The sequence below is a fragment of the Coccinella septempunctata genome, chromosome 2 (assembly GCF_907165205.1).
Source record: "Coccinella septempunctata chromosome 2, icCocSept1.1, whole genome shotgun sequence".
Lineage (NCBI taxonomy): Eukaryota > Metazoa > Arthropoda > Insecta > Coleoptera > Coccinellidae > Coccinella > Coccinella septempunctata.
The window spans coordinates 53,524,789-53,544,257 of record NC_058190.1 but is presented as its reverse complement, the minus strand read 5'-3'; the positions used below and the strand labels follow the sequence as shown (position 1 = coordinate 53,544,257).

The 19,469-nt window shown below is 34.7% G+C and overlaps 5 protein-coding genes and 1 non-coding gene across 10 annotated transcripts; 4 read left to right on the top strand and 2 right to left on the bottom strand.

The window, feature by feature from the left end:
- The first annotated feature begins 679 nt into the window (after window positions 1-679).
- LOC123306479 (DNA repair protein complementing XP-C cells homolog) lies at window positions 680-7,518 on the top strand. The gene is made up of 11 exons (XM_044888503.1): window positions 680-1,052; window positions 1,222-2,095; window positions 2,160-3,411; window positions 4,263-4,600; window positions 4,729-4,955; window positions 5,011-5,262; window positions 5,346-5,587; window positions 6,266-6,491; window positions 6,541-6,709; window positions 6,769-6,923; window positions 7,066-7,518. Exons 2-11 carry the CDS (start codon window positions 1,225-1,227, stop codon window positions 7,318-7,320), a joined length of 3,987 nt encoding a protein of 1,328 aa, XP_044744438.1. The 5' UTR covers window positions 680-1,052; window positions 1,222-1,224; the 3' UTR covers window positions 7,321-7,518.
- Window positions 7,519-7,876: 358 nt separating this feature from the next.
- Window positions 7,877-10,933, top strand: LOC123306789 (probable RNA-binding protein CG14230). Its single transcript, XM_044888932.1, has 6 exons — window positions 7,877-8,166; window positions 8,517-9,277; window positions 9,335-9,492; window positions 10,018-10,268; window positions 10,400-10,582; window positions 10,682-10,933. Exons 1-6 carry the CDS (start codon window positions 7,974-7,976, stop codon window positions 10,876-10,878), a joined length of 1,743 nt encoding a protein of 580 aa, XP_044744867.1. The 5' UTR covers window positions 7,877-7,973; the 3' UTR covers window positions 10,879-10,933.
- Window positions 10,934-11,247: 314 nt separating this feature from the next.
- LOC123307584 (NF-kappa-B essential modulator-like) lies at window positions 11,248-15,176 on the bottom strand. Of its 3 annotated transcripts, none has more exons than XM_044889951.1 (9): window positions 15,027-15,176; window positions 14,567-14,817; window positions 14,298-14,412; window positions 14,064-14,194; window positions 13,652-14,011; window positions 13,317-13,598; window positions 12,364-12,570; window positions 12,054-12,171; window positions 11,248-11,683 (listed from the first exon to the last, which is right to left on the bottom strand). In XM_044889951.1, the coding sequence occupies exons 2-8, from the start codon at window positions 14,813-14,815 to the stop codon at window positions 12,061-12,063; spliced, it is 1,455 nt and encodes a 484-aa protein (XP_044745886.1). In that variant the 5' UTR covers window positions 14,816-14,817; window positions 15,027-15,176; the 3' UTR covers window positions 11,248-11,683; window positions 12,054-12,060. The 3 variants fall into 3 exon arrangements, with proteins under 3 accessions (XP_044745886.1, XP_044745887.1, XP_044745888.1); XM_044889952.1 differs by having other exon boundaries at window positions 15,068-15,157; XM_044889953.1 differs by lacking the exon at window positions 12,054-12,171.
- Window positions 15,177-15,320: 144 nt separating this feature from the next.
- LOC123307585 (DNA methyltransferase 1-associated protein 1) lies at window positions 15,321-17,568 on the top strand. 2 transcript variants are annotated; one of them, XM_044889955.1, is made up of 8 exons: window positions 15,321-15,773; window positions 15,827-15,981; window positions 16,041-16,262; window positions 16,312-16,407; window positions 16,479-16,676; window positions 16,838-16,979; window positions 17,048-17,202; window positions 17,262-17,568. In XM_044889955.1, the coding sequence occupies exons 1-8, from the start codon at window positions 15,566-15,568 to the stop codon at window positions 17,370-17,372; spliced, it is 1,287 nt and encodes a 428-aa protein (XP_044745890.1). In that variant the 5' UTR covers window positions 15,321-15,565; the 3' UTR covers window positions 17,373-17,568. The 2 variants fall into 2 exon arrangements, with proteins under 2 accessions (XP_044745890.1, XP_044745889.1); XM_044889954.1 differs by having other exon boundaries at window positions 15,322-15,773; window positions 16,826-16,979.
- Window positions 17,569-17,684: 116 nt separating this feature from the next.
- On the bottom strand, window positions 17,685-18,642 carry LOC123307484 (DET1- and DDB1-associated protein 1). Of its 2 annotated transcripts, none has more exons than XM_044889811.1 (4): window positions 18,473-18,642; window positions 18,275-18,413; window positions 18,012-18,073; window positions 17,685-17,953 (listed from the first exon to the last, which is right to left on the bottom strand). In XM_044889811.1, the coding sequence occupies exons 1-4, from the start codon at window positions 18,473-18,475 to the stop codon at window positions 17,882-17,884; spliced, it is 276 nt and encodes a 91-aa protein (XP_044745746.1). In that variant the 5' UTR covers window positions 18,476-18,642; the 3' UTR covers window positions 17,685-17,881. The 2 variants fall into 2 exon arrangements, with proteins under 2 accessions (XP_044745746.1, XP_044745747.1); XM_044889812.1 differs by having other exon boundaries at window positions 17,685-17,950; window positions 18,473-18,641.
- A 380-nt stretch (window positions 18,643-19,022) lies between these two features.
- Window positions 19,023-19,095, top strand: Trnam-cau. Its single transcript has one exon. It is a non-coding gene; the product is annotated as a tRNA-Met (tRNA).
- The last annotated feature ends 374 nt before the right edge of the window (window positions 19,096-19,469 follow it).

The window sequence follows — 19,469 nt, the reverse complement described above, 5'->3', positions numbered from 1 at the left end:
ATTAAATTTGCTACTCGAATACTATCAATCTTGATAAAAAATAATATAATGGAATTTCATCAGTAGAGTGTAATTTTTTATCAAAAATTTCGGCTCTCCTGCTGTTGTAAAGTTTTGATAAAGTAATATTTCAAACAGTGAAGCGTTGTAGATTTTTCAGTTAAAAAGGCGTGAGAAGATTGTGAAGACAATGATCAACAAATTCAATATGCAAACATTTAATCGTAGGTAATGCTTATTTGTATTATCCTCAGAAAAGTTATCAGGAATTGGTCGCTAACTTGGTGGATATGACATCGTGGCATTAATTGCGCATGTGCATTAGCATGACGCTTACTGATTGGAGTGTATACAACTCAACATTATGCAGGGATTGTCAAAATTTTATTGACGAGATTTCAGAGGTCTTCAAGTAGTAAGGGAATATTTAACCGTATATACAGGCTGTCTTTAGAAAAGTTATACCTAAGATACTTTTGAAAATTGCAGATTAACCTTTCACATCTTCTAACTTTGGCAAAAAAAATAAAAGTTCTCCATCACAGGCTCATAGGAGATCATTGTTAACAAAAACCAACTTTTTTTTGAAAGAAAAATACAATCCTTTTTTAACACCTTATATTCCAAAAAACACGTATTCGAATGCTAAAGCCATTAAACTCGATAAATCTTGATTTAAAGTCTGTTATTTAAAGTTCGGCAAAAGGTTCCCAACAGGTCGGTTTTTCATATTCGTGGTGTACCTTCAAAATATTTGTTACGCCCCTGTGTTTTAGGGAAACTTCTAACCTATTTTCCTTTCTCTTCGTGAGCTCAAGGTTATTTATAATTTATGGCTTGTGTTTATCGAACAAAAAAAAGAAGTTATTTCATTTCAAATAAAATATTCGGTAGTGAGATACATATTTTCATAAGAAGTGTTGATAATCATAAAATTTTGCGTGTAGGTACCGAATAAGGAAACCAAAACAAAAGTATCATCACAATCACAACAGTTTCCTTCTATTAGTTTTTGGCGGCATTTCTTGATTTTCAATTTGAACAAAAAAAACGTAAGTCGAAAAGTATTTCTACATTCTTGGGATAGTTGAATATGAATTGATTTCACAATTGTGTGTAATATTTGATTATGAATGACAAGTTTTTATTACAAGTGTGTTTGAAATTTTACACTATTTGAGTAAAAATTACAAATAGCTGATATTAATTCTTGAATTGAAGAAAATGCAACGAAGATCTACGAGGTCAATGAAAAAATCGTCCTCGCCAGTCAAAGAATTGGAATCTTCCAAACCAGTTAGAACATCAAGGGCAGCATCAAAAAGAAGCACTTTATGTAATGCAGATTCTGAAAGCAGCGATGATGATCAAGAAATTGTACAGAAGAATTGTAAAAAAGTAACCAAGAAACAGGGAAGAAAAATAACAGACTCTTCATCTAGTGAAAGTGATATTGAAAACTACCTCAAACATGTTAGTGAGATTGATCTCGATTCTTCATTTTTCAAAAGTAACGAATCTAAGGGCGACGTTCCTTCATTTGATAAAATCGAAAAAGAAATATTCTCAAATATCAAAGTTTCCAGATTATCTGATTCCGATTCATCTAATGATGAACAGACTGAATCTATTAATATTGACAAAAAAATTATTCCCGAAATATCTATCAATATTGAATCAGCTGAAAAAGATAAAGAAACAATTCAGTCTTTGGAAGAAGGGGAGGAAATCGCAAGGCTGAACTTTCAAAGATTACAGGATTATACTAAAAAAATTGAAGAAGCTAAAAGAAGTGTTGAACAGTACCAGGCTAAACAATTACAAGAGACGGAAGGTAAAGGGGAGAAATGTGAGGATGAAATCAATATTGAAGATTTATTAGCTATTGGAGAAGCTAAGAAAAGCATAGATAAGGCAAAAGTAGGAAAAAGCGTTGTTAAGTATAGTAAAGATCCGTATAAAGATCCTTATGATTCTGAACTAGAAAATTGGGAGGAAATAGAAGAGGGAGAAACAAATAGAGAGGAATCTTTGATTCCTCAGAAGGAGTTAGAAATAACTGTGGAAATGCCATCTAATCTGAAAAAGAAAAAAGGTATGCTAAAATAGCTATTTCTGAAGGCTGTTCTATTATAAGTAACTACATTTTCTGTTTGTAGGGAACGACTTACTGGCTGCTGTAAAACGACGTTTAAATCGAATAAGAAAGGAAAATCAAATTCTCATTCATAAGGTCCATCTTTTGTGTTGGATAGCTCACGGAAATTTTGTAAACAATCTTCTCAGTGATCAAAGTATGCTTGCACTCGGTTTGTCTTTAATGCCATCAGAAAAGAGTTTTCCTTCCAAACGAGTTGATTTAGATTATTTAGAACAAATATTGAAGTGGTACAAAAAAACAGTGAAACTTGCAGAGAAGAAGGTTCCCGAAAATTTATCATTAGAAGAGTTATTAATTGAACAAATCGACAAAAAGGAGGCTTACACAAAGAGTATGCTGGCCATGATATTCATTGTTATTTTGAGGTCTTTAGGCATACAGTGTAGGTTGGTCATTTCACTTCAAGTTGAACCTTTGCGACCTCCTAATAGTGATTTACATTTTTTGGGGAATTCTTCTACTTCTAAAGATAATAAAAGTGAAAAAACTAAAGTGAAGTGTGGAGAAACTACTAAGTCATCGACATCTGATGAAAGTACCGAAAAGGAGGGAGAGAAATCGACAAAAAAAAATTATTTGGAGAAAGGTGAAACCACTCGAAATAGTTCAGAAGTAAGTAAAAAAGGGTCTTCAGAGAAAAAGAATAACACCGTTACAAAGGAAAAAATTGATAAATCTAGGAAAAGTATCCATTCATCCAAAGAGAAAGATAGTGCTTCTGAAAAAAAGAATATTGAGAAAGAAAGGAAAGGAAGAGATCAAACGGGACATAGTGATAAAAAGGATGATGAAGTGAATAGTAGGAAAATCGAAAAAAAGGATACCAGCAATGCAAAAAAAGATCCTAAACAACTCGATTCACAAAAGAGTGAAAGAAGTAGTAGAAGAAGTCAAAAAAAAGACGAAAGTAGCGGAACTGTGGAAAAAAATGCAGGTCAAAACTTGAATAAAACGAAGTTGAAAGAAAGTAACAAAGAATTGAAAGCAACGAAAGATGAGGACCCAAAACCCAAAAGGGCTACAAGATTGAAATCAAAGAGCCCCTCGAATGAATCTCAGAGTGTTAGATCTAAAAGCGCGAACGTATTGAAGGTGAGGTTGGAGAGGATAGATGAGGTACATGGTAAACTTCGCTCCAAAAGTTCATCGTCGAATACTGGGAGTGCTAAGAGTAAAAAGATTCCCCAGTTGGATGGTCTCGATGATTCTGGGGATTTCAAAGGTTTCAAAGGGTCGCCAGATAAGACAAAGTGAGTAAATTTGAGCTTCATTTCATGCCTATATCTCTTTTTCAATTCCCATCGAGAGAATGAAGAAGTTTTTTGATAGATCCACTTTTTTAATTTACCAAAAAAAGCCGAGGCTAAAAACAAAACTCTGCTCTATGAAGATGTTTAACCTCACTTTTGTCAAACTGACTTTAACCTCTATTTGTCAGAAACGTCAAGCTTCGGTTTAATCTGTGATCGTGGTTTTGTTCTCATTTGTGTTTGGTAAAAATACCGCGACCGACGAGACTCATCGGTTTGGACAATTGGGCCATTTTCCAATCCCTCTGAATCTTATTTTTTCCGTATTGTAGGATATGTATTTTGAACAGACTGCGCATGGAGGTGAAATAAAACTTTGACGCTATGGCGTTCTGTGACGAAACCATAAATGTAATGCACAGAACACGAAAAACCACTGAATAATGTCAAATTTTCATAGAAAATACCTTAGATTTATGAAATCTATGGAAATACAATATCAATTTTATTCTATATTTCCTTATCACTTGGATTTGAATTTGGCGACCTTTCAAGGATTGTAACGTGCAAAGCAAAGCTGAAGCAACCCAAAGGCACAAATAAAAAAAATACGTTTCCATTGTGAGCTTTCAGTCGAATGTATATAAGGATGCTAAACGTTTCTGAACTCGTCCATTCTGCAAATTTTTTTATTGATAATCGAAGCTTGGTGGGCTAACTTCACTTCGTATATTAAAATCAGATTTTAGCCTTGGTAGCTTAATGGCGCTTCTTTCACAATTAATTATGGAAGAAATCGTCCATTTCTAAATCCCCGAAATGATTGCGATAGAGTTTTTTTCGATTTTCAGGACCACAAATGGCAAAACCTTCGAACAATTCTACACCCAGATCTATAAACAAGTTTCTCAAAAACCGTCATCTTCGAAAGTGAATCTAAAAAAACTCAAAACCAGTACTTCGAGCCCCGACGATGAGGATTGTAAATCGAGGAAGCACAGAAGAAGTGTTAAAAAATTGTCTTATGCTGAGAAAACTAGCACAGATTCAGAAGACGATTTCGAAAACAGTTCACCTAAAAAAAAGAGGATTTCAGAAAGAGCAGAACCGAAAAAGGCTGACAGGGAAGAATCCGCCAAAAAAGATAAAGTCAATCTACAAAAACTTAGAAGATCAAAGACTACAAGCGGTAAGTACAGAGATAACAAATGGATTCTCAAGGTCATACAAGTTCTTTTGTTGCATGCATCCACCATTCTGTGAATTGGCTATTTTACCCACTATATCTCTTATAGTATTTTTTAAATGATTCCTCAGTTGAAAATATCGAGAAAAAATCTGCTAAGAAGACGATTGATGTTAAGCAGGACATAATGAATCTGGTGAAGGGAAGGATTCAAGAACAGAAACACATCGATAGAAGCAAAATGGTCAAGAAGCGAAAACCGGCCCACGATTCTGATTCCGAAGACAGCGATTATGTTCCAGAACCGATCAAGAAAAAATACGCGGATAGCGACGATGAGTTCTATCCTAAAATGAAGGTTAGCCGCGATGATCAACGTGTGATGATCAACTAGTTTTCTGTTCCGTTTTTAGGTTAAAAGAAGTGCTCAGGTCAAAGAAGAGGTGAAGAAAATTAAAAAGAAAAAGCCAAAAGACTCTAACAGCAGGAAGGTGATCTCGAGTGATAGTGAGTACACGGAAGAAGAATTGGTGGTGAAGAAAGAAGAACCCGTTAAGAAGAAGAGAGGTTGCGATACATGGCTCGAGGTTTTCCTCGAGATGGAGGAAAAGTGGATCAGCGTGGATGTTGTTTTCGGCCAGGCGCATTGCGTTAATGAACTATACGTAAGTGACGTTCTTAATAAAATCCTTAACTCTGCGCCATCGCTGAAATCGGGTTTTTTAATGTATTATTGAATTCTGTTCAGTCTAGGGCGACCCATCCCGTTTCATACGTTTTAGCATGGAACAATAATAATCACATCAAAGACATCACCAGAAGGTATTGTCAAAATTTCAACACTGCAACAAGAAAACTCAGGATTGACGCTAAATGGTGGGAGGAATCTTTGAAACCGTTCCTGGGCCCGAAGAACGCAAAAGATAGGGAAGAAGATGATGAATTAGACAGACAACAACAAGAAAAACCACTGCCTACTACAATATCAGAGTGAGTGATGAATTTTTGCTGGGAACTCTCCGGTAGTCTTTCGTTTTGCTCTTTACGCGTCCCACCATGTTCGAAAGTTTACCTTAGAACAATTTCATCAAACATACCTCATCTTTTGAAAATTCGTCGAAACCAAACGGTTCGACTGAGGTAGTTATATTACAAAGATGACGCTATTTTATATCAACAAATACCTTACAGAATTGCAAATATAACATTATGCCCTCCATCTTGGAACCACCACTTCGACACGAAAATATTTCGAAATTCAATATAATCGATCAGAAGAAACATTTTGGGATCATCTTGTTGTCGAGGCCTTATGAAATGTTCAAGATTCAAGACACGCGTTTGAAATTGGGAATTTTGACATTTGTGGAGAGCACAGAAAGCCTTTGATTTTCTACCAATCAGAAAGCGTTTCGTGAAAGCGCCTTAGCAACGAGTTCAAATTACTTAGGAACGAGTGAAATAGGTCAGTTTTATTCCAGTGCCGTCGTCAACGTCTGGGACCGAGGTCGAATTTTACCGTTTTTTTTTTTCGATGTGGCGAATCGATCCCGGCTCATAGGGGCGATGTAACTGTAAACAAAAAACGTTTCCTGGACTTCACGCGTTCCCGGATGCGCTCGTGAAAGCCAGATTCATAAATCATTATATTTATCGTATAATTTTCAGGTACAAAAATCACCCACTGTATGCGCTCGAGAGGCATTTGTTGAAATTCGAAGCGTTATATCCGCCTAACGCTGCTCCTTTGGGATACGTCAGAAACGAACCGGTGTATTCGAGAGACTGCGTGTTCGTCTGTCACTCGAGAGATATCTGGTTGAAGCAGGCCAAGGTTGTTAAGCGCAAGGAGCAGCCTTACAAAATCGTGAAAGCAAGGCCCAAATACGATAAGGTACATCGAACGTCTCTCACTGCTTCGCATAATCCGTTTAACTTTTCAGTTGTCGAACACCATGATAACAGGGCAAAATCTGGAGATTTTCGGACCGTGGCAGGTGGAAGATTACGATCCTCCAACGGCAGAAAACGGCATCGTGCCTCGGAATGCCTTCGGAAACGTGGATCTGTTCAAACCTTCCATGCTGCCCAAGAAATGCGTGCATCTCAGATGTGAGTGGAGAAAAAGCGGTTGGTGACATTTTATTTCTATCGTATGTGTCTGTTTTCAGTGCCTGGGTTGAACAAAACTGCTAGACGCTTAAATATCGATTGCGCTTCGGCCATAGTGGGATTCGACTTCCACGGGGGCTGGAGTCATCCTGTTTACGATGGATTCATTGTCTGCGAAGAATATGAAGATAAGTTAGTGGCTGCCTGGAATATGGTGAGTTCGCTGTTTGAAAAAAGGACCTCTCCCTTATTTTTCACTCTCTCTTTCTCCTCCTTCTATCTCCCCCCAATTTTTCTGGAGTCTATTGGCTTCACTAGCTCGAACTGCAAGTTCAAACTTGGAAAATTCCCAACAGGAGCAAGAAGAACAGGAGAAGAAAGACCAGGAGAAATATGAAAAGAGGGTGTATGGTAATTGGAAGAAGCTGATCAGAGGTTTGATGATCAGAGAACGGCTGAAGGCGAAATATGGATTTGGCCAAAACAAGGAGGAGGAGGAGGAATCTGAAGGTTCTAGTGAACCACAAGAAAAGAAGGCGAAAGTGGCGCCGAAGAAAAACCGCAGGTTGATCAGCGATTCTTCTGAAGGCGAAGAAAATGACGGAAAATAATAATCTCACAGATAACAGTTTAATTAATGCAGTATTTCGAATTTTTATAATAGCGTGTGAAATTTTTATTTTTGAAAATGCATCCGTAATTTTTGGATGGATATTTTTTTCATTGTTTACATTTGTTATATTCTACATTCTACTATGTTTTAAGATTGTTAGTTATTATGTTACTATTTCATTAAAAAAATAGTCAAATCTTTGTTTTTTTCATGAAACCTTTGAATTTGGAAACGAACGGAACAGTTCAAGAATTTTTTGCGAAATGAGATAAGGAATGAAAATTATAAAAATGAAAGATCCCAAAGGAAAAGAAGTAAGGGATAATGTATGGTCTATGGTTTAACTCTGTGATCTGTAGAAAAGAGTCTATGGGTGTGTTCATAAACTTACTCCGAGAGTAGAGTACGAGTATGGTCATGCTCAGAGAGCATACTCTGAGGAACTAAAAGTACGTTTGTGAACGCTTCGGGTAATCAGAGCTTACTCAGAGCTTGCTCTGAGTAAGTTTGTGAACGCAACCTGTAGGTTATGAGCATAGACATAAATATATGTCTATGGTTATTGGTTATGAGCGTGTTTTTTTTTGAGGTTATCAATCATACAACAAAAATACTTCGAAATTTAATGGAACAACGTATTTCTTGTATGAAATGAAGCAATATAGAATATTTATAGAAAATCTACCCGAAACAGTCACTGAGCCTGAAATCGGGTCGAAATTTTCGCCATTTGGAGAAGTGAAAAGTATTGAAATCAAAGAAAGGAAAGTTATTACAGCAAAACATACTTCTTGCTTTTTTGCCTATGTCAATCTAAGTACCGATGATAATGAACTTCAAAAATGTAAGTATTCAACTGACCACTTCATCATCTGAGATTTAATTACTGGTAAATTGACTACAAACTATAAACAAAATGTGACTGTTCATCCGTCTAGCAGGAGTTGTTTTTCGTTAAAAGTTCGAGTCTATCACCTCGTTCGTTTTGCAGGTCAGCGAGTAGTGCGATGTTGAAAAAAAAGCAACAGAATAATCCTATGCTTGGAAATCAAGCTCAATCATTCACTGTGTTGTGAAACGAATGAGGTTTTGATGCTAAGAAGTCCTATATGCAAAATTCTATCTTTTGGAATATTAGATAATTCACTGCTGAACGTTGAAATATAGAAATTAATTTTTCTATTTTATTGTTAGGTTTTCAGACATTCCAGGAAGTTCCATGGTGTGGACAATTCGTTAAATTACAAATAGCAAAAGAAAGCTTTTTGGAAAGATTGAAAAGGGAGCGGGCATTAAATGAATCAAAAAATGAGTCTTCAAACATTGCTAATCATACACCCACTGTGGAAAGTACTGCACTAATTCCTCCCAAATCGAAGGAAATATCTACCACTCTGACAAAAAAAAAAGATACTCCATATTCTTCAGTAGACATCAATAAAAAAAGTTTACACGAAAGTCATAAAAAGAAAATAGAATCAAGTTCCTCTGATTCCTCTGATGATGAAGAAAAGATCTCGGAGAAAAGAAACACGACATGTACAGATGATAATAAAGAAGATACAAAGAGTGAACTCCTTCAAATCAAGAAAGCAAAAAATATTGGAGCAAAATTTGTGAATGGTCTACTGAAAATTGAGGACTTCAAAAAGGGGCATATTGTTCCAAATAAATCGGTTGATAATAAGAAAATCTTGGATGAAGGTCAGGCCGAAGCTGAAGCTAGAAGAAAAAAAGCAGTCAAAGATAAGATTAGGGCTTACCACCAACAAAAAAAAGCCTTCACTACGTTCAAGACTAAACCTAAAATTATCAAATTTACTGATGATGATGAAGTAGAAGAAACTGTTGAAAATAACAATGGTAAAAAGAAGGGTTCTGGGAAGGTTAAATTATTTGATTCATCCGATTCAGAGACAGAGGAAATTGACGTGCAAAAAAATATTGAAAATAGGGTAAGTGAATCTTCAGTAAAATTGAGAATACTTTGTTTTAACCTTTTTTTTTATTAGATGAAAAGTGAACAAAGATTTGCTCTTGATCACAGATTTGAAGAAGCTGAACCGAACGAAATAGAAAAGAATCAAGATGGACTAAATGAAGATGGGCAACGAAATTTGAAAATTTTGGAAGAGGTTTTGGGCCAGAAAGTAAAGAGAAATCTCAGGCAGTAAGTTGATTTGGCTTGAAAATGTACTATAGAGATGGTGGGTTTATCTCATCAGCATATTTTTTATTACAATACAACTTTTTTGGAAAATGCATCTTAACAATTCAAAAAACATTAATTTCATTAGAGCCGTTAAAAAAAGATGAAAGTCGGACAAAAATTACCATTTAGAGCGCACATAGACCATTATGCAATGATAAAACCTTGAAAGATAGGAAAAGAACACGTCATTGATGATTTTCAATCGCGAAGGCCCAGTTGAATGTTACGCCCATGTCTGTGCCGTTCTCGCGCTATCTTCACGAAGGAGTAATCGGTTATCATCGGCGTTTATCGTATGACCTGAAGTTAGCGGAACCCCGTAAATTCTGTGGTTTCTCCAGACTACTTTTGAAATTCCGAATACTGGCCATTTTTTTTTAAATCATTCCTGATCGAGATTATCAGAATTTGCTACATATCTTTCTGGCGTATAAATATGTAATGATAACTTGGAAAAATTAGTGATCAGTTTGTACTTTTTAGGGATGAAAATGGGCCGGGCTATATTAGATATGACCCTTCAAACTTGGATCATAGTAAATATGAAGTAAGTGAGGAAAGAGACGAATTAAAAAGAAAGAAAAAAAGGACAAATGAAAAAGCCGTAGAGATCAAAGAAGCACCAGAAGTTTCCAATGAGAGGGTGTTTTCCAAAAATGTAGATTTCAAATCTGTATTGGGAAAAAGTGATGGTTTCAGCTTGACTGAAATTTTCGGTGGTGATAAGATAAAAGGTAAGGAACATTTTCATTGATAACTGCTCTTCTTAAGCCCTTGAGAGATATATATAGATGGAGCTACACAATTGAGTTATTTTTATGGGAAAGGAAGTTATTTCTCCAAGTGGCATTTTTTTTTTTTTCAGAAAATGAACCTGCTTGTGAAGAAACTTTAGTACCATTAAAAAATGATACTAAAGGAAATCCTTTCAAATATGACTCCTCTGACGAAGAGGATGAAATTGAGCAGGTAGAACCTCAACCAAAGAGACCAAAGAAAGCATGGACCGAACCCTTTTTTCTCCAAGATAATGATTTTCGATTTCAAGGTAAAAAATTAGGAATTTGAATTATTTAATTATTACGATTCGTTTGGTAGACTTATATTAGATTATTAATGTGTTTTAATGAAAAATTTCATTTTGCAGAGGGCTTAGACTTTGTAAAGAGACTGGCTTCCCAAAAAAGGGAAGAAGGGCAATTGGAAGAGGAAAGAGAAAAAATGAAGAAAATTGTAAGAAGCAAGATGCGAAACGTGAATAAGAAAAATAAACGTTTCCAAAGGAAGCTGGGAGGAAGCAAAAAGAAGAAAATGAAGAGAATAGATAAAGCATTGAAGAGATGATCAGTTTTTATTCAATTGTATATATTTTCTTTATATAATATATAATTTTACCGTGTATGTGTTTGTCACCAAACTCTTCCTCATACCCAAATTTGCAAATAATCGACCAAGGGGTACTTTTTATCGGTCATATGACCCGCAAGCATCGACTAGTAATGCTAGAGATCCAGGTCGATGCGTCTATGGTTTTCATAAATACCGAGGCCATAAACTACCAGTCCGATCGATGAAAATCTCGTTCTGTGATCGCCGCTAACTTCATAACTGACGTTAACCACAATCTGACAGCGATTGTCAAACTATCGATGTGTCAGGAAAAATCTTTAGGGAAACGTCAGAATCATAGATAACAGAATAATATCAATTAAATAACTCGGAAAGAAAAAAATATTTATTCCATACATGTTTAAATACCCTAATATCTACACTATCTGTATTTCATCAATACACTCATTATCATTCTAATATCACCATTATGAAGTCGACCAAAATTAAAAATAAATACTTGTGGCTAAAAATCTCGCCATCAATAGTCCAAGACAAATTAATTTAATTTCAGTAAACTGAATTTCTACCTACGACATATGAATAATACTCCAATAAAAATATTTTTCCATAAAGTAAACAAGAGGTGAAAAGGATGCTTTGAAATCAAAAAAAGGGAAATTGATTGATAAAGTTAGAAAATTAAGGAACTCTGAATTTATGGCAAGGATGCATTCAAATTCATACATCTATCCACGTGATTTACGAGGGCCTGATAGGACAAGAAGCCAAATTTGCAGATTGGGCACATGTATCGGTTCTGTAATAAAAATAGACTAGATCAGTGTAAAAAGCAGAAATTAAGGATGATTTCACCTTTCTTCCAACTCATTTATTGCAATTCATAGCACCAATATACGGGGTTTTTTGCCTAATATCTCAGTACAAAATTTCAAATATATATTTCTCTGCAAAATTTAAAGAACATTTTTGATGAAAAAAAAAAGGTTACAAGAAAGAAATATATATTTGATTTTATTAATTTGAACACCTGAGGAATACCACAACAAATAATAACATACTTGGAATTAACAAAAACAATCAAAACACTCGCTCAATAAGTGTAGGAAAAATTCAGAATAAATTTTTCATAATACCCGACAAGCAATCAAACAAAAAACAACTCATACCAGAAGATTATGACCAAGTTGGTTCAGGATTACAAGTGGCTACATGGTCCTCTAAAAATCTTAATGTTCTGTACTTCATGAAACAAATGGGACATTCATAGGTTAAAGGTGGGGGAGACTGAAAGGTAAAAAGAAAAAATTTTTTTTTTGAGAATTAGTAGGTAAAGTTTTGCAAGTTCAAAAGATGGTTATGATTACAACATCTTCACCTTCCACAACAACTTAAAGTAAAGAAAATAGGACAATTTATAAACTTTCAGGAGTACAAAAAAGTTTTGCATATTTCAAAATAAGAAAGGCTAATTCTTACCTCTGCAGAGGCACTGGAAGTGCTCGAAGTCCTATGATCTCTATTGACAAATTCCCATCCACGTTCTTTCAATACTTCCAATTCGTCCTGCAGTTCACCGTTACGCTTTTGAATTTGTTGGAAATCGCTGGAGAGCTGTTTGTTCTCTTCCTTGTAATTCTCTTTCAGTCGTCTTTCCTCTTCGAAATCTGCCTTGTATATTTCCAGCTGTATAAAATTTTAATTCAAATCAGATCAGTAATAATACGAAAATCTGTTGAGAAAACCCTTTTGAAATAGCCCATAGAACTATCTACGACTATTATGCAATCTTTATGTTTCGTTCCCGAGGAAAAAAAATGCATAAAATCAGCTAGAATCGAAAAAAACCTTGAAATATTCGAAAACAACCCGTCATTGGTCATTTCCAATCGTGATTGCCCAGTCGAATGTTACGCCCATGTCGACTTTCACGTCCTCTCCATCGGTTATCATCGGCGGTAGTCGTATAACGTGAAGTTAGCCGAACCAAAGAGTAACGTAACGTTACTCTTAAGCCAAATCCAGTAAATTCGATGGTTTGTTTTGATAACTTGGGAAATTTCGTATGCTGCCTATTTTTTTGAAATAATTCCGTTTATCGGTTTTCAAAAAGGAAAACTTAAGTCGACAAAGACGTTCGTCGACTTGCGCGACAAATGCTAAACGAGACACTTTACTTTGTATCTGTCATGACACTTTTTTGGTTTTGAGGACATTCCTCGTAATCATTGCAGATCAAGCTCAAATTTTTGACTTTCTATCTACATGGACAACATTCCACGTCGTCTCCCTTTCACGTCAGAATTTTTAAAATTTCCAAAACTAACCTAACCTATCTTGAAGAAATATTTTGACAGCCTCTATTTTTGAAAACTTCTCTCTATGGTACCTTTTAGATATTAAAAATTTATAAGAAGTTTATCAAAACTTGCCTGCTGCTGTAGAGCAAAGTAATCATCTTTCATAGTCTCCAACTTCTTCAATTCCTTCACTTTCTCCTTTTCAACATTCAGTTGTGCCTCTAATATGCCATTGGTTTGTAGTAAACAGGTAATATTTTCTTGGGAGGCCATCAACTGTTTACGAACATTTTCAAGATCTTCTTTGAGATTAACAGATTCACTTGCCTGTGTTTTGAGGCTTTTTATTTCTGTAGTAAGTGCTGAAATCCTCTTATTCATGGTTTCTTCTTTATCTTTAAACTCGTTTTTAATCTACAAAAATTGTGTATAAAATATGTTGGGAAGAATCAAGGCTTTTTTCATACCTTCACAATATGATCATCTCTATTTTGCAATTCTTTCTGCAAATCAAAAATAAAATTATTTTTAAACAATTCCATTTCATCCTTCTCTTTTTTCAAAGTATCCTTTTGGGCATAAACTATTTTCAAAAATTCTTCCATCTCTTTTTTTTTATTTACAACTTCATTCAGTTCTCTCTTTAAATTTTCTATCTCCTGTTGGGTCTCGTCTTCCTTATTAACAAGTGGAACATACTGACTATTTGTTTGTGTGGAAACTTGTTTGAGTTCTTCTTTCAATCGAAATAATTCTGTTTCCTGTAATTTTCTGATTTCTTTGTTTTTTTCAAGTTCTCCTGTCAAGTAGGCTTTCTCTTGCACCAACTATAAAATTTTTTTCGTTGAAACAAACACATATGGATGACTAGCAACTCACATTTGTTATGTATTTTTTGGCTTCAGCAAATTTCTCCTTATGCAGTAGGTGGGTATTATGAACCTCTTCCTTCCATGCAACAATTTTTTCATGTTGAGTTTCCATTGCAGCATTATTTTTGATTATTATTTCTAGAAATCACATTATAACTTTTAAGACATTTTTAAGAAAGAAGTTTGAAGAGTTAGACAAGAATAAGAGCACATCAGTGATATAATTGTTCAGTGAACTTGCCTCGAAGTTTTACATTTTCGTCAATAAGCATTTCAATTTTTTCTTGGATTTCTGTTGGAGCTAAATGGCTGGCAATCGAAGGCAGGCTTATGGCTAGATCTTGGGCCTTATTGACCTATAAATAGAACAATCTATAACTATAACTTTCCTAATATTGACATACTATTTAAATGCAGAAAAAAAATTATCACAAAAATCAAAATCAGAAGGTGTTAACTGACAGAAACTTTATACAAATAGAAATTTCCACTATTCCACTGAATAAATACCTCAGCCAGAACAGGCGCTCTACTTAAGCCAGACATTTCCAACTGTGACAATTCCATATTTTTCATCAACTGTTTTCCTTCTTCAATTGGTTCTTTTTTGATACTTTCAATTGTTAAGTTTTTGAAGGACAGATCTACTTCTGGCATCAAAGATTGGCCAAGTACAACGAAAGATTCCTCATCTTCTGATTCCATAGTAGCCATAGGCTTAGGGCCTTCTGGTATTTTGAACTCCCCAGCTAATGACATTGCTACAAAGAGATTGATTTACTTAGATGAAAAAGTTAATTAATGGAACCTATCCAAAAACAGCATACTACGATTGAATCAAATGACTCATGATAAGGTATTGTCTTAAGCAATTTAAGGAATAACAGAAATCAACCAATAGCAAAAAAAGTAGATTGGAACAAATAATTTCAGAGGATAAGTTATTAAAGAGTATCAATTTATTTATTACCACTAGCAATATAAACAATAACAAATAAATTATTCACGCACTTTAGCCGGAGTTATGTATTTCACCAAAAACGAAAAAACAGAAGTACCAACTGCAATCAATGCAATCTGTCAAAAAACTAAAATTATTTGCTCTCCAAAATATGAATCGTTTGGTAGGGAATAGTAGGGATAATCATCCTTGGCATTTATTGAAGTATTTCAAGGTCCCGGTGAAAATTTGAAGTGAATTTTCAAAAAAAATATCTTCAGAAAAATTTGGCTTCCAATATTCTATGATCAATGTCAATGTCACTGTCACTTGACGCACAGAGAAAGAAGTCTATTTGTTTACGCAAAAGCGGCAGTAAAAAATTTAGAAAATTGTATTTTGTATTTAGATTTCAAGAAGACATAATAACCGTCTTGCTTGTTTAAATTAAATCGAACTAAATACAATACAGTTATATGCGATTGAATATTTCAGTCAGTGAAATATTTTAGGTTACCTGTTAGGGCTTTGACTAATCATTCTCTCCCTTGTTTAATCTTTTTGTGATAATGGCTGATATACGAGATATTATGGAGCTGGAGAGGCCTCCAACTCCGGAAGTAACAAAAGAATTCATCCTTGGTAGCGATAAACCTAAGAAGAAATTCACAAATGTTCCAAAAGCTCCTAAACGTCCTGAGGGAATGCACCGGGAGGTTTTTGCTCTGTTGTATAATGATACAAAAGATGCTCCACCTTTATTTCCCACAGATACATGTACATGCAAAGATTATATGCCACTTTGAAAGCACTCATAGGCTTTTTTATAGGTTATAAACAAAAAATTGATTTGACAATGCGAAAACCAAGAAAATGGGCTTGGATGGAATTCAAGAACCCAGCCAGGACTGATGGGGCCACATTCTACCATTGGAGACGTCCTTCAGATGAGCCTAAGGAATATCCGTTTGCAAAGTTCAATAAAGTGAGGAACTCTCAATTGAAAGCATCATGTAAACGAGATGAAATCTATTAACTTTTCAGAAAATTGAAATTCCAACCTATACCGATGCAGAGTATCAGCAGTACCTAAAAGATGATAAATGGTCCAAAGATGAAACGGATCATTTGATGGATCTAGCAGGTAGATTTGATCTCAGGTTCATCATAATGGCCGATAGGTTTGACAGAGAAAAGTTCTCTACTAAAAGATCTGTGGAAGATTTGAAAGAAAGGTACTTCAAAGTGATAGGAACATTAGCAAAGGTAAATGATGATAATCATTTTACCAGTTTTTATTAAAGCTTCATTTCAGTTGAATGGAGATAAAAAAATCTACACATATGATGCAGACCATGAGAGGAGGAGAAAGGAACAGCTCAAAAGGCTGCATGAAAGGACAACAGAACAGGTATGTGATATCTTTGCTTTGCTGGTATATTGGAATGTAGATTATAAGATATACATGAGAGATTGTTTCAGATTGAAGAAGAGCAGTTCTTGCTTGGCGAACTGAAAAAGATAGAAGCGAGAAAGAAAGAGCGTGAACGTAAAACTCAAGATTTACAGAAGTTGATCAGTCAAGCAGACAGCCAGGTTGAAACACCCAAAAAGATTGACAAAAAATTACCGAAAAAAAAATTGTCAAATCCTTCCCGTCCTTCAAGAGTCGATACCACAGTGAGTAATATTCTTTTCTCAACAATATGAATCATACTTTTTGTTGATATTTTCACATCATAATCTTGTAGTTACCTTGCTGCATTATTCTCTTATAAATTTCAGATAATCATGTGGTGAATAAATTATTTATGAATTCTTTTTAACAGCATATTTTACAGGCTATAGAAACAGCTGGAATCAAATTTCCAGATTATAAAAATAGCGGTGTTTCTTTACGATCGCAAAGAATGAAACTACCAGCTAATGTTGGACAGAAGAAATCGAAAGGTATTGAACAGATGATACAAGACATGGGATTAGGTGAGTGGAATTGACCATCCTTCATTTTAGTATTGAGAACTCATTTATTATTTGTGGTGTTTTTGCAGAATTAAATCCTACTCCAACGGAAGAGGTTTGCATGCATTTCAATGAACTTAGGAGCGATATGGTTCTTCTCATGGAACTGAAATCGGCCCTTGCTTCTTGTGAATTTGAGCTACAATCTCTGAGGCATCAGTATGAAGCTTTGAATCCAGGAAAGGTAGAAATTAATAATTAAAACCTGATATAAAATGAAATCTGACACTTTTTCTTCTTTAGACCCTCAATATTCCACCACAGTTGCTATCTTCGTCGGAAAATGACAACAAGCACTTGAATTCAGGGGAAATCATCGATGTGGTAGGATCGCCAGGCAACCCAAACACTTAGCGATTAAAAATCAAATTTACGGTTATAATTTCTGAGAATTTTTATTGTAACTCTGAGGATTGACATTGTGAAGCAGCCTGCCTTTCGTCAAATAACGATTTTGAAAAAATACAATTGTAAATTTGTATATAATGTGTTTCAGATAAGTTATACTTGTAATTCTTAGTCTTGACTCAAATAAATTACATTACAAAAGCGAAGGATTTTATTTAAAGAACAATATTGCAACTTTCATTTATCTCAAATTAATGTAAGAATACATTCAACCGATTTAGCCCAAATATAGCATCAGAGTTGGCAATAAATGAATAGTGAAGCAGTTTCCCTTCCGGGATCATATTTATTTCTAAATAATATTACAAATATTTTTCATATTTTAAGATATAAACTTAATAATACAATAAATGAATGAACAATAAAAACAAGTCAGATTATTTGATAATCTTCAATCTTGGAAATAATATTAGAGAATTTTATACAACAGAATGATCACCATTTCAAACTAGCAGTTACTCGACCCTTTGCCTTTTTCTAGACGGTTCCTCATTTTCCACCAGATGATCTCTTTTCTGCGAAGCCTGCTGAAAAAAATCATTCCATTTCAGAACCAACCGTTACATCACTAAAACAACATTTTACCTTCTTGTCCCAATGTTGTTGCATATACTTCAGTAATATGGTGGTTTTTTCTGTTACTATAACTGAAAAAAAATTGCATTGCCAATTATAAGGGAACAAGGACTGAAAGCCTTTAATGCACTACCACTTGTACACGTAGAAAAATGACAATTCAACTCATGTCATACAAATGATAGTACATTGTAAAGTTTCAGTGTACTATAAAGAAAATACGTCGAGATATTTTTCAAGTTGAGCACTTATATCTCGATTGAACTACATACTTTGTGCAGCTGGGTAATCCTTCGTAGGAATATATACAGATGGTCTTTTCAAACTGGAACGATTGTTATTATCTATATGGAATTTCGTGAAGTTACTCTCGTCGTAGGATGGAAGTCCTTTGAGAAATTCAGCCACAGACTGCAAAACGAAGTAACAACATATACAATGACGAAAAAAAAACAACATTCCACCCTTACCATATTGTAATAACACTCCAATACGCTTAGATAAATATTGCATATATAGGTAAGTGAAAGAATTTGAAACCACTCAGATTTCTGAAGAATATCACTTTAATTCAGAAATACTTCAATAGAAATACGATAAACAATCCCACGAATTCGTTCGGATCACAGATCACTAGAGGAAGCACAGAACCAAATGGATTAAGAAAAGAATTAATTATACTGATACAAATTTATTATGTGCAAATGTTTTGAATTCAGACAACTTAGGTAAGAAAAAAATTTGCACTTCAACTAGGGAGTAAACTTCTTTGTTAGAGATGAACGGTTAGATCCATGTAAGAAGAACAGTTTTTTTTTATGGGGGATGAATTCAGTCATAGAAGGCGATAACACCTTATTTTAACCAAAATGAAGTATGAATTGAACGATGAGATAATAAGTGCTTAATTTATCCTAAAGGGGTCCTAATAGGTCGTTTCAACGTTTCCATCATTTTATAAACAAAAATTTAAGTTGAGGTTGATGGAGTATAAGAAAATGAACTGTTCCACTTAATGTAGCCTCGGTAGCGCAGTAGGCAGCGCGTAAGTCTCATAATCTTAAGGTCGTGAGTTCGATCCTCACCCGGGGCAAGATTTTTTCAGCGTAGTATTATATCGAATCTATTTACTATTAAATTTAATTAACCCCATCTTTTTGGGAAATTTTCGAATGTCAAAACTTTCGAGTCCCGTATCTCAGAATAACTACGGTATATCTAAATGTGATACATATTCTGAAAGAGCAACCTTTTCTAGAAGTAAATATTTGAAAAAGTATTTATCTCAAGTTATTCTCAAAGGGAGAGGGAGAGGGGGTCATGGCCCTCCTCACTGAAACTACCCTTGCGAAAATAGGAAGTAATGCTGTTACCAGACGTCCAAACTTTGGAGTTTAAGATACGTGCAGGATTTCTTTCGGACCAAATCGGTATACTTTTATCGAATTTTACCCAAATTCGACTAAA

What these genes read in the sequence shown, in the direction of transcription:
- LOC123307585 (XM_044889954.1), top strand. Translation starts at nt 15,566, where the DNA reads ATGGCTGATATACGAGATATTATGGAGCTGGAGAGGCCTCCAACTCCG. An exon ending in CTTCAAGAGTCGATACCACA is followed by an intron (nt 16,677 to 16,825) that starts GTGAGTAATATT and finishes TCTTTTTAACAG; the next exon opens with CATATTTTACAGGCTATAGA. An exon ending in GATACAAGACATGGGATTAG is followed by an intron (nt 16,980 to 17,047) that starts GTGAGTGGAATT and finishes GTGTTTTTGCAG; the next exon opens with AATTAAATCCTACTCCAACG.
- LOC123307484 (XM_044889811.1), bottom strand. An exon ending in GGATTACCCAGCTGCACAAA is followed by an intron (nt 18,074 to 18,274) that starts GTATGTAGTTCA and finishes ATTTTTTTTCAG; the next exon opens with TTATAGTAACAGAAAAAACC. An exon ending in AACAACATTGGGACAAGAAG is followed by an intron (nt 17,954 to 18,011) that starts GTAAAATGTTGT and finishes GATTTTTTTCAG; the next exon opens with CAGGCTTCGCAGAAAAGAGA.
- LOC123306789 (XM_044888932.1), top strand. Translation starts at nt 7,974, where the DNA reads ATGAAGCAATATAGAATATTTATAGAAAATCTACCCGAAACAGTCACT. An exon ending in AAAAAAATATTGAAAATAGG is followed by an intron (nt 9,278 to 9,334) that starts GTAAGTGAATCT and finishes TTTTTTTATTAG; the next exon opens with ATGAAAAGTGAACAAAGATT. An exon ending in TAATGATTTTCGATTTCAAG is followed by an intron (nt 10,583 to 10,681) that starts GTAAAAAATTAG and finishes TTCATTTTGCAG; the next exon opens with AGGGCTTAGACTTTGTAAAG.
- LOC123306479 (XM_044888503.1), top strand. Translation starts at nt 1,225, where the DNA reads ATGCAACGAAGATCTACGAGGTCAATGAAAAAATCGTCCTCGCCAGTC. An exon ending in GGGTCGCCAGATAAGACAAA is followed by an intron (nt 3,412 to 4,262) that starts GTGAGTAAATTT and finishes TTCGATTTTCAG; the next exon opens with GACCACAAATGGCAAAACCT. An exon ending in ATTGCGTTAATGAACTATAC is followed by an intron (nt 5,263 to 5,345) that starts GTAAGTGACGTT and finishes AATTCTGTTCAG; the next exon opens with TCTAGGGCGACCCATCCCGT.
- LOC123307584 (XM_044889951.1), bottom strand. Translation starts at nt 14,815, where the DNA reads ATGTCATTAGCTGGGGAGTTCAAAATACCAGAAGGCCCTAAGCCTATG. An exon ending in GAGCGCCTGTTCTGGCTGAG is followed by an intron (nt 14,413 to 14,566) that starts GTATTTATTCAG and finishes TTCTATTTATAG; the next exon opens with GTCAATAAGGCCCAAGATCT. An exon ending in CGAAAATGTAAAACTTCGAG is followed by an intron (nt 14,195 to 14,297) that starts GCAAGTTCACTG and finishes TGTGATTTCTAG; the next exon opens with AAATAATAATCAAAAATAAT.